The sequence below is a fragment of the Gadus macrocephalus genome, chromosome 9 (assembly GCF_031168955.1).
Source record: "Gadus macrocephalus chromosome 9, ASM3116895v1".
Lineage (NCBI taxonomy): Eukaryota > Metazoa > Chordata > Actinopteri > Gadiformes > Gadidae > Gadus > Gadus macrocephalus.
Genome location: NC_082390.1, coordinates 22,445,757 through 22,458,186, shown reverse-complemented (window position 1 = coordinate 22,458,186; position 12,430 = coordinate 22,445,757). Strand labels below are relative to the sequence as shown.

At 46.7% G+C, this 12,430-nt stretch overlaps 1 protein-coding gene across 1 annotated transcript; it reads left to right on the top strand.

Annotated features, from left to right (window-relative positions):
* The first annotated feature begins 7,557 nt into the window (after positions 1 to 7,557).
* On the top strand, positions 7,558 to 10,702 carry LOC132464866 (high choriolytic enzyme 1-like). Its single transcript, XM_060061497.1, has 8 exons — positions 7,558 to 7,695; positions 7,955 to 8,000; positions 8,586 to 8,738; positions 9,181 to 9,298; positions 9,632 to 9,810; positions 9,892 to 9,973; positions 10,208 to 10,338; positions 10,597 to 10,702. The coding sequence occupies exons 1-7, from the start codon at positions 7,633 to 7,635 to the stop codon at positions 10,332 to 10,334; spliced, it is 768 nt and encodes a 255-aa protein (XP_059917480.1). The 5' UTR covers positions 7,558 to 7,632; the 3' UTR covers positions 10,335 to 10,338; positions 10,597 to 10,702.
* Positions 10,703 to 12,430: the final 1,728 nt, after the last annotated feature.

Genomic DNA, 12,430 nt, shown 5'->3' with positions numbered 1-12,430 from the left:
CCCCTGGAGGTCAGTCTGGCTGTGTCACCAGACAGAGTAGGCCGTGCCGGTGTCTGTGTAGCCTCTGGTGCAGAGGGCCCTGGTGATGCTCTTTGGCCCCTGGTGACCATACCAGGAAGTGGACTGCTGACGAGCCGTGCTGTTCTGGTCCCGGGCTGTAGCTGTGGTTCTGTAGGCCCGGTGGTCTCAGCAGGCCCGGTGGTCTCAGGAACAGCCTGGAGGTGCCTCCTGTTGCGCCGCAACACTGTGCCGTTGTCCATCTTGACCATGTAGGATCTGGGTTGTTCCGCTCTCGCCACCACTTGCGCAGGGGTCTTCCACCCCTTGTCTGTGTCCAGCTTGACACGGACTGCCTGACCTGTCGGCAGCTCTGGGAGACGGAGGGTGGAGTGTCGGCGGTTGTAGAAGTACTCGTAGGATCTTTTGGCATTAGAGTCATTTATTCTTACTTGTTCAGGGCTTATTGGAGTCTTTTGCAAGTTTTGCTCCAATGTGGGGACTGTGGTGCGAATTTGTCGTCCCAGCATGAGTTGAGCTGGACTAGCTCCCGTTGCAGCAATGGGCGTGGCCAGGTAGCTCATCAGAGCAAGGTACGGGTCTGGCTGTTTCAGCAGTCTTTTAGCAGTCTGGACTGCTCTCTCGGCTGCCCCGTTTGCCTGGGGGTAGTGGGGGCTTGAGGTTGCGTGTGTGAACCCGTACTCTTTGCAAAAGTCAGTGAATTCTGCTGAAGTGAACTGCAGACCGTTGTCGCTGACTAGTTCGAGAGGTACGCCCCATCTGCTGAAGATGGCTTTGAGGCGCGTGATGACCTGCAAGCTTGATGTAGAAGGTAAGTGTGCCATTTCGACATAGCTGGAATAGTAGTCCACAACCACTAGATACTGCTTCCCTTCCAGCTCGCATAGGTCAGCAGCGATCCTCTGCCAAGGCCCCCCTGGTAGGGCTGTTGTGATGAGAGGCTCATGCCTCTGCTTGGGCTTGTGTTCTATGCAGAACTTGCACTGCGACACTGTTGCCTTGATGTCGCCACCAATGCCGGGCCACCAGACGGAGAGCTTGGCTCTCTCGCGGCACTTTGTCAGTCCTTGGTGACCAGCATGAATTTTTTTCAGAATGTCTGCTCTCAGTATTTTAGGAATCACAATTCTGTCGTCATACAGAACTAGTCCCCTCGCTTCAGAGAGGTGATGCCTGGCAGAGTAGAATGCAGAGAAAGAGGGAAAGCTGTGAGTCTTACGCCAGCCGTTCTGCACGCTGGAGATGACCGCCTGAAGGTCTGGATCAGTCTGCGTTACTCCTCTTATCTCCTCCAACTTCTCTTATGACATGGGCTTGTTTGTCACCACCGCATCGACATACGCCTTGATGTGGCGCTCCGTCTCCGACCCGGCCTGAGTCAGAGGGCTCCTGGACAGCGCATCTGCCACGATCAGCTGTTTTCCTGGAACATGCACAGCTGTAACATTGAACCGCATCATGCGCATTAACAGTCTCTGGCACCGCACCGGCGCTTTGTCCAGGTCGCATGCATTAATCAATGGGACAAGCGGCTTGTGGTCTGTCTAGAGGCAAAAACTGTCTAGCCCCTGTACATAGCGTACAAATCGTTCACACGACCACACCGCTGCCAAGCACTCCTTTTCTATTTGGGAGTAACGTTTCTCTGATTCTGTGAGTGTGCGTGAGCAGAATGCAACAGGTCTCAACTCACCGCTGTACTCCTGAAGTAGTGTGGCGCCCAGGCCGTAGCTGCTGGCGTCAGCGCTGACGACGGTGCGGCGGTTGGAGTCGTAGTAGGCCAGTGTTGGGGCTGATGAGAGCATGTCTTTGGCTTTCTGCATCGCTCTCTCCTGGAGGTCACCCCATGCCCACGCACTGTCCTTCTTGAGCAGGTCAGTGACTGGGTGTAGCACAGTTGAGAGGCCTGGCAAGAACCTCCCCAGGTAATTGATCATGCCTAGGACCCGGCGCAGCTCTCCCACGTTGTTTGGGCTGGGCATGTCAGTGATTGCGCTCACCTTGCTTTTGTCTGGTTTCATGCCCTCTGCGCTGATTATGTGTCCGAAGTAGCCGATCTCCGACTTGTTGAACTGGCACTTGGCTTTGTTCAGTTTCAGTCCAGACCGCCTTATGGTCTGGAGGACTGCATTCAGCCGCCTGTTGTGTTCCTCCTCGTCCGCACCGTAGACGAGTATGTCGTCCATCACGACCACGACTCCCTCGTGGCCACTGAGCAGCTCGGTCATGAGTCTTTGGAAAATTTCAGGGGCTGACGAGATCCCGAATGGGAGCCTCCTGAAGCAAAACCTGCCCATGGGTGTGATGAAGGTGGTCAGTTTTTGCCTATCCGGGTCCAGGGGAATTTGCCAGAAGCCACTAGAAGCATCTAGTGCGGAGAACACCTTTGCCCCGGCTAGCTTGGGAGCAATGTCCTCCAGTGTGGGCAACACGTACAGTTCTCGCTTGACAGCCTTGTTCAGCCTTTTGAGATCCACACACACTCTGACCTGGTCTTTATTCTTTTTCTCCACAGGCACCATGGGCGCGCACCAGTCAGTTGGGCCCGTGACATGCTCGATTATGCCCAACTCTAACATGCGCCCCAGCTCCTTCTCGACTTTGGGCAGGAGGGGAAACGGCACCCGGCGCGGCGTTGTGGCAGCATAGGGCTCCGCGCCTGGTTTCAGCACGATTTTGACAGGGTCGCACTGTAGGAGACCTATTTCCCCGAATAGGTCGTCCTTCTCTGTGCTGACTGCATTCAGCCGTTTCACGAGGCCCATGGATTTGGCTACGCCTCCCCCCAGTAGATTCTGTGCGAATCGTCCTTTAATCACTGTAATCCAGAAGGCATACTTTTGGCCCTTGTGCAGGCATGTGGCCAGGAATTTGCCTATGCATTCCACTTCCCCTCCTGGGCTTGTGGCACTGACTGTGGTTCTAGCTAACTGGGGCTTGTTTGGCAGTTTGCTGTATGTTTTCTCAGTCATTACAGTAATGTCTGCCCCGTGTCAATTTTAAAGTCCACTAGACTATTGTTGATGGGCAGTGTGACACGCCAATCGTCACTGAAATCTGGCTGTTCAACTACTCTATGGGCCTGATTTGTCACAGCTCCGATAAAGAAAGCTTGATCATCATCATCATCATCATATTCGTGTGTCACAGCCATTAATTGTTTAGTAATTCTTTTGCATAACAGTTCAAAGTGTCCCAGCTTACCGCATCGCCGACAGTTCTTGTCGCGTGCAGGGCAACGTTCCTCACGTGTGTGTGTTCTGCCACACCGTGGGCATCCATTTTGTTTGCTGGACTCCTCACGTTCCGGAAAGTTTCGCCCATATCGCTGCCGCATGTCTTTGCCGCGCTTCCAACCTGCCTGTCCCCTTTGTCCCACAGCATTCACTGAGCACTCTGCCCGCTCCACGCTCTGCTTCTTGATCTGCTCGCTCTGTCGGGCTAGGAGGATAGCCCTCTCTAGCGTAAGATCAGCCTCAAGTTGCAACTTTTGTGAGACCTCGCTATCTAGAATGCCAATAACGAGTCGGTCTCTAATTTGTTCATCCTTTGTTATGCCGAATTCACAGTATTGAGCAAGCTCATACAGGCTTCTCACAAACGATTCGACACTTTCTCCCTCCTTCTGCACACGCTTGTGGAAGCATGCTCGGTCATGAATCACGTTGCGTCTAGGCACGAAGTGATCATCAAACCTAGCTATAACTACCTCGTAGTTAAGTTCAGGGTTATCATCGCCGTCGTCCTCCGTATACACAAACGATTCATAAATTGGCTCTGCTTCTTTCCCCATCGAGTACAGAAGAGAGTTGACTTGTACCTCACCGCTCTCTTTGTTGAGCTTGGAAGCTGCACGAAACCTGTTGAATCGGCGCCTCCATGTCGGCCATTCCCCTGGCCGGGTAAAGTCAAACTGTTCTGGCGGTCCAAACTTTGCCATCTCCGTTCTTTCGGCGTTCAGTTCGTCACTTCTGACACCATGTCACGATACGCACACGTTGTGTATCTTGTCGTGGTATTTATTAGAAGGTTAACAGATCTTAATACAGAGCTCATTCGAGCGTGTCTTCATAACTGGTTCAACTCATCAACTAGTGACCGGAACTACGTCACTCCGTAATATACCGATACGTCCATACATAATCACATTACACTAGGGTAGCCATTTATGGTCCTATTGGTAAAATCATCTTTACATCCCGACAGCAACCAACCAATTAAATGCTCTAACAAATAATAAAAACCAACCTTTGGCTGCCTGTTTTACTCCCATCCAATGATTGAATTATGATTGGATGGTCTACCTGTCTGTACCTACCCAGCTACCTGTCTGTCTACCCGGCTACTTGCATGTGATCTGCCCATGTGATCAAATGGCCAAGGCAGAGGAGAAAGAAGGCTGTCTCGAAGAGCTCCTGAATTCTCTTCCACGTCGAGGGTACGAGGAAACATCTTCAAGGACTATTGCTTGCTGGCCCAATGAAGGAATAACCACCCTCAGGCAGTCCCATAGTTAGTAAAAGGAAAAATAATGGAACCATCCGATTGTTCTTTTGATTCAGGGGTCACCAGCACAGCGGGCACCAGGGCGCCCGCAAGGACCATATGAGGCACCCACAGGCCTGTTCTAAACATAGCACAACTCATTCTTGAACAACTCTTTCCCACCTTTTTTAAGTCATTGTTGATAATTATTATGAGAAATCATTAACATGATCAGTGTCTTCACATAGATGAGTATCATTAATAATCACATATAACTGAAGGCAAACTGAGCAAATGTGTTATTTCAGAGGAGTATCAAACCGGGTGCCCTTCGTAGGCTATGACTCAGTACCCATGAAGTAGCTCTCAGGTTCAAAAAGGTTGGTGACCCCTGGATTAGAGCAACCTCAATAATTGGAAAGACCCAGATAAGTATACAACGCATGTATTGACGCTCTACATCACCATGGCTGAGGAGGATAAGGTTGCATTAGTCTACCCACTAGGGTTCTTCCTGTTTGAGAGGACACCTGGAGGGCTCTGGCCCTCTTCCAGTGATCGATGGAGAAGGATGTTGGACAAATGATACTCCTGGTCTATTGTCCTTAGGAAAACTATCGAGAACACAAGGAAAGACCCCTTATAGTTTTGCATTGGTTGGGTGAGGTAGGATAGCTATCTTACCAGAAAAAGGTAAGATAGCTGGGATACGTTGTCTCGCCCTGTCTGCAGCCCAACCACCTAAAGCAGGGATGGGCAACTTTCATGATAAAGAGGGCCACAATTCTTCATCATCACCATCAGAGGGCCATGTGACTGTGCACTTCAACTAGACGTAAACTGAGAGAAGCTACAGATTGAATTTGTTGGATATGATTTCCTGTATTCGGGTGCATTTTGGGGATGGCCACTACCTACAAAATCTTCCAGATTCATAACCTATGTATTAATGTAGCCTATGTTGATTGAACCAACATACAACCAACATACAACATACATTCATGTTTTCCATGCTCAAACCGCCACATGATTGGTTAGTATTTTGATCAGTGTAAAGGGCTCACATACATCATCATTCAATGATGTCACAAAACTGAAAAACAGTGGCCCAACATTAAGTGCAACCACTCAATGAAATCAAACCCAACAAGCATGATATTCACTTCAGGGCAGTTGTAGTAGTTGTACTGGCGACTTGAGTGGAAATCTTTCATGACTGATATCGCTTCTAAGCAAACTAGACACATGGGTTTGCCTTTGAATTCTATGAACAGATACTCTGCTTTTCTTCTTTCTTAACAAAGTTTTCTGTAACTCGATTATTTTTTTTTTTTTAAATAAAAATTATGTGTGGGCCTGACTGAGTGAGGATGTGGGCCGCCAGTTGCCCATCCCTGACCTAAAGGGTCTGAGATCTTTCGTTGAGTGGGTATTACTGACGATTCATAGAAGGTTATGGGTCCATCGACAGGCTGTTAGCAGTGCTAACAAAAGGCCAGGTCCCTGCTACAAAGGGTACATGATAAATCAGGGCTATCCTGGATTAGTCTGAGCCTTTTGGCTCAAGGGGGGATCCAGAATGTCAGGAAGCCTTCCATAGTGATCGATGTCTTACCAATGCCCCAGTGTGAGCCTTTGCCTACCCCAACAAGCCATATATCTTACATCTAGTGGTCAGTCTGATTGGCCTTGAGGTCTCTGATGGCCTCTGATATGCAAGAAGGATATTGAGTCAAGCAGAAAGAAACTACCTGATTCATTCACAGATTTCCTCTACAGCTCATACAACCACTCTCTAACTTTCCATAAGTCTAAGGGAAATCATGGTTGCTCTCTGGTAAGCAATCGAGTTCAGTTCAGCAGTCATCGACGACTTGACTTTCGCGGGTGCGGGTAAACGCCATGTTAACAGCGAGCTCCACCAATCAAAGACGTGGTGTTACACTTTAGGATTGTGGGAAGTGTAGTGCTTTTAAATCTTCTTTAACTTGTGGTTTCTACAGGAACATATACCATCGTTTCACAATATAACGGCTCGTGGTAAGTATACTTTGTGTATGAAATACACTTCATGTGATTCAGGTCTCCCTTTGTAAGCTCTTCCAACTGCGAAATTTTGGTTGGATAGTAATTTGGTTTCTCAGCAGAAGGGCATCATTGAGCCCTGGCTGTTCCATTCTCCCAGAGCTTCAGATGAGGAGGAACAGAAACAGTGGATAATCCAGTCTCCCTTATGGACTCAAATAATGAAAGAGAAACAGTGGAGAGTCCAGGCTCCCATATGGACTCAAATAATGAAATGTAAAAAATAAACCCAAGAACAAAGGGTTACAATCAAAAGTATGTAATAAGGCCTTGAATTAGTAATGATGTCCTATCTTCATCTGAGTTTGTCTTTATTGGGCTTTAGGTGGACAAGAAGCTCAACCTTAAACTCAGTGGGGACGCAAACCTGAGCAAGCAAGTTAACAAGCGAGCAAGCGTATAACAACTGCTGATACGTTTGAAATGTTTCCTCTTACAACTGGTCCTTTGCTAGTCTGAATCTTTTAGTGTTAGAGAAGCATTTAGCAGGTAAACCTACAAGAACTTGAAGCAAATATGATGAGAATTACAACATCTCTTGGCATAAGCCAAGAGATGTTGTAAGCCAAACTCTTAACTGGAATAGAGCTTATGCATTTATATAAATAAATGCATAAGCTCTATTCCAGTTAAGAGTTTGAATTATTACAATGAAAAGGAGAGGGATGTCTGTTGAAAATGAGTCTGTATTACTTTCTTGCTTATAAATTATTGCTCTCATATTTTTTCCATTTAGAGACATTTAAAATGAAAAAAGAATAAAGCTTCAGAAAGCGTCCTGGCAGCCTGAAAGAGTGAATCAGCTGCTCAAACAGGGTCATGGTACACAGCTATATGTCCTGCATACATCACATTCTATTTACCTATTTTTGATCGTGTGGGAATTAGCCTGATGTTCTCAAGGCAACTCATACGTACAGCTTATCTGGCCAAGAGGCGTTCCTCAGAGCCTTACATGGACAGTTCCGGAGCCAATGGGGAGCATAAATAGGGGTTCTGGACAGGCTAGTAGTATTAACACTGTCTCCCCTGCAGGTTAGCAAGATGTCTGCCCTGAAGTACGCTCTGAGCCTGCTGGCTCTCCTTGTGGTCTCCACCTGGGCTGAGGTAACAACTCTACATGTTTCTAATATAATATTTTTTTTTTAACTGTTCTTGACTGTTTCATTGACTGTTTCTACTGAGACATGTATGCAGACATACCTCATCCATGTTTGAGTGTTGATTAGAATTGTCTGTTGGATCCAAGCCTGTGACAATGACCAGATGTTAATGTCATCGGCCAAATCCAAAATGTTTTCCTATCATCTGACCATATTATCCTGGAAGGATCCCTGACATCCCGTCTGTGTTTGGTTCACTACAGGAACGCCCTGTGTCTGAGATCCTCTGGGAAGCTAACAAGGATGTCGGTAGGTACAGCCGAGTAAAGCATATTGAGATCAGTGTTTCATTGTTTCCTCAACATGTTCACACTATAGAAACCCACAAATACAGCCACAGACCATAACGGAATGAGTAATATAGCTAGGCAGCTGTTTCTGGTGCCATAGTATACAGACTGGGCTGTCTATCTACCTCAACTAGGCTAGTAGGATTCCACCCGTTTGTAAAAACCCATCTGCCTTTAAATTCAGCTAAAAAATAACAATTATAAATAATAAATGTTATACCATATCTATAATTAATATTAATGTCATGATTATAAATATATAAAAAAGAATAACTTATAATAACTATAGGCCTAATACTATACACAGTATATATATATATAGAGAGATAAATAATTTTTCCCAAGAACTTACTTTACATCCGATTGAGGATTGGTCATGTTGCATGGTCGTGCTGCATAGTCTGACACGAAATTACAGACAGACAGACAGACAGACAGACAAACAGACAGACAGACACAAACATACAGACACACACACACACACACCCCTTTGGTGGTCTTGGAAACACTATTTAAAAAAATGTCTTCTTCTTCTTGTCATTAGTCCGCACTGAGGACGAGCCCTACGTGGTGGACGACATCGCCTACGACAACGAGATGGAGAGGAACGCTGACCCCTGCACTTCCCGTGGCTGCATGTGGGGAAAGTCTAGCGACGGCAAGGTCTACGTGCCCTACACCGTCTCCAACCAGTACTGTACGTGCAGCCTGTTGTCACACTAGACCCCCCTGAATACAGAGTCACTCACTTAATTAGAAAACATTTGACCCAGAACTCCATATAAAAACCCAGAGTATTCAAATAATTTAAATAACAAACGTTAGCTTATTTTATGAGGATTAATATTATGTTTATTTAAAATGACGGTAATCATAAAAAAGTCTTCCCCCTTTAGTACAAATAGTTCAAGCACAGCTGAACATAGATTGAGATTCATTATAGCCTCACTTGACTGACTGTAAAACGTGAAGGGTGTTCCTTTCCTCCAACGACCTCTGTCCCTCACTCCTTCCCCTTCCCCTGTGTGTCCCTGACTCCTCCCCCTTCCCTGCCTGTCCCTCACTCCTCCCCCTTCCCTGTGTGTCCCTGACTCCTCCCCCTTCCCTGTGTGTCCCTGACTCCTCCCTCTTCCCTGCAGCCTCCCGCGAGCGGTCCATCATCGACCGCGGCCTGCAGTCCTTCTCTGGCTTCTCCTGCATCCGCTTCGTCAAGCGCAGCAACCAGAGGGATTACCTCAGCATCCAGTCCCTCAGCGGGTGAGAAGCGAGCGCGCTCGTGCGCGTGTGTGTAGTCCCACAAAGGCGCAACAAGAACTATGAACCTACTTACGGTTGTCTTCGGTCTCTTAACATTTGACCACATTCTCATTAGGCCCTTACTGTATTCTCATTGAGCTCCAGACTTTAAAAATCACCTCTAAAGTAGGTCACCCTGTTTTAGGATGTTGTTTTTGTTTGGACGAATGGCTTTTGATCAATACATTCACTTCATGGTGTATTTATATGTAGACGCCGGTGAAATCAATACTTTCCCAACACTTTCCCATCCATATAAACCCGGCCTGCCTCCGACCGCCTCTCTGATCGTAGGTGCTATTCCTTCGTGGGTCGCACCGGTAACTCCCAGACGGTGTCCCTGAGTCGTCAGGGCTGCCTGTACCACAACACTGTACAGCACGAGCTGCTGCACGCCCTGGGCTTCAATCATGAGCAGACCCGCTCTGACCGCGACCAGCACATCAGGGTGCTGCTGCAGAACGTCCAGTCGGGTCAGTGGCTCAGTCCTCATCCAGGGACTCTCTCGCACACGCACACGCACACCTATAACCCCTCTGGTCCATCCTCCACAGGCATGCAGCACAACTTCAACAAGATCGCCACTCTGAACCAGGCCACTCCCTACGACTACAACTCTGTCATGCAGTACCACAAGTGAGTCTGACCCCATCAGCCTGAGGCCCTCTCAACCACATCCCCAAAGAAAGAAAAGTGAACTAACTGCATTGCTGTTTGACCTTACACCTCCAAACACCACAGAGGGGGGGCTTACAGCATATTTAATCATTGTGTGAAATAAGTAAAAACGACCGTTTATTTTGGACCAGAGTCCATGTGGAGGAGGAGTGTGTCAGAGTGTGTGTTGCTAAGTGTTGTGCATGCTTCCAGGTACGCCTTCTCCAAGAACAACCAGCCCACCATGGTACCCATCCCCAACCAGAACGCCGTGATCGGCAAGGCCACCCAGATGAGCCAGAACGACATCACCAGGCTGAACAGGCTGTACAAGTGCTGAGCGGGTGAGTCAGTCCACACCGGTCCTCCTGTTTCAGGACCCCTGTGGAGTAAGGCCCTCATAACAAGCTCAGGGGTTCAATGCCCGAGGTAGAATATATTGATGAAGCAATGGCCCAACTCTTCCATTCCCCATGTAGATTCATGTGAACACAACGTTGCATTAACGACAGGATGTGATACTGCGTCAGTGGTCATTTTTTCTATGCTGTTCATCCAATGATCGCTTCATGTTTCCATTTCTGTGCTTTTCTTTGTAACAGGCGACCAGGACTTCCATTTGAGAAACAACTTCCAATCACAGTGGAGTCCAGAGTCATCGGTTTATAGTATATAGTATATTCTTAATAAACCATAGACATCCACCAAGCCTTTGTGTTCATTGACCTTCATTTGACCCTTCTGAATCCTGGTCCAGGCCTTGACCATCTTCTACCTGATAATAACAGAATACAGATGTGCACAGGGTGCATCTCAGCAAGGGGAAGATAGTTAGAGGGCAAAGCCGCCAATGTTTGAGTCAAGAAGCCTAATAAGGTCATGAATCCACCATGGATAGAAGTGATGAGGTCATGAATCCACCATGGATTGAAGGGATGAGGTCATGAATCCACCATGGATTGAAATGATGAGGTCATCAATCCACCATGGATTGAAGTGATGAGGTCAGGAATCCACCATGGATGAAGTTTGAGAAGCAATTTACATATTTTTGATTGTTTCCAAAAACAACGCAGCATACAGTGTTCTCTATGCTGCTCTTTGCTGATATTGCGTAGTAATATCAACTTGATATGCAAATGTTTCATCCATATGGAATGTATGTTTAATGTTAATAAATAAATAGCTAAGCAACGTTGTTCATGGATGTCGATTTTGTAACGAAGGTGACAAATGACACAGATTTGAAAGAAGAAAAGCCTAGCTGTTATTGCCGGAGGCTCTCCCCCAGCACCAATGAGCTTCAGGATGAGTTACAGGACCAATGAGCTTTAGGATGAGTTACAGGACCAATGAGCTTCAGGATGAGTAACAGGACCAATGAGCTTCAGGATAAGTTACAGGACCAATCAGCTTCATGACGAGTTACAGGACCAATGAGCTTCAGGACGAGTTACAGCACCAATGAGCTTCAGGATGAGTTACAGGACCATTGAGCTTCAGGATGAGTTACAGGACCAATCAGCTTCTTGATGATTTACAGGACCAATGAGCTTCATGATGAGTTACAGGACCAATGAGCTTCAGGATGAGTTACAGGACCAATGAGCTTTAGGATGAGTTACAGGACCAATGAGCTTCAGGATGAGTAACAGGACCAATGAGCTTCAGGATAAGTTACAGGACCAATCAGCTTCATGACGAGTTACAGGACCAATGAGCTTCAGGACGAGTTACAGCACCAATGAGCTTCAGGATGAGTTACAGGACCATTGAGCGTCAGGATGAGTTACAGGACCAATCAGCTTCTTGATGAGTTACAGGACCAATGAGCTTCATGATGAGTTACAGGACCAATGAGCTTCATGATGAGTTACAGCACCAATCAGCTTCAGGATGAGTTACAGGACGAATCGGCTTCAGGATGAGTTACAGGACCAAAGAGCTTCAGGATGAGTTACAGGACCAAAGAGCTTCAGGATGAGTTAGAGGTCTTTGGCTGAGGGGTGGATCCCGGACAAGAAGGGCAGAAAACGTTCTCAATGAATTCAAGTCTTTTAATAATCTAGTAGGATTTAGTTGCAATAATATATTTGTTAAGGCTTATCTACAAAATAACTTCTGATAACATAGAAAAGAAATACAGAAATACCACGGCACAGTTGGGCCACATTTATTGTGCATGAGCATGACTTATTTTTCATAAATCTGCCAAATATGTATTAAGCCCCATAAAGTGCAACTGGGAAGCCTAATAGTACCTGAGACGTTAAAATAGACCTTGCTACGATTCTGTACAAACTGGAGGTAACAGCACATAATAATAATAATAATAATAGATACCATTATATTATTAGTCAACAATATTTACTTTGAGGATCACAATCGTTTGGTTAAAATCTCTTAAGGGGGTTAAAACGATGTGAACATCAGCAG

Bases quoted from the DNA above. Each gene is read 5' to 3' on its own strand.
- LOC132464866 (XM_060061497.1), top strand. From the start codon at position 7,633: ATGTCTGCCCTGAAGTACGCTCTGAGCCTGCTGGCTCTCCTTGTGGTC. The intron at 9,811-9,891 runs GTCAGTGGCTCA...CATCCTCCACAG, and splicing joins GCTGCAGAACGTCCAGTCGG to GCATGCAGCACAACTTCAAC. The intron at 9,974-10,207 runs GTGAGTCTGACC...GCATGCTTCCAG, and splicing joins TCTGTCATGCAGTACCACAA to GTACGCCTTCTCCAAGAACA.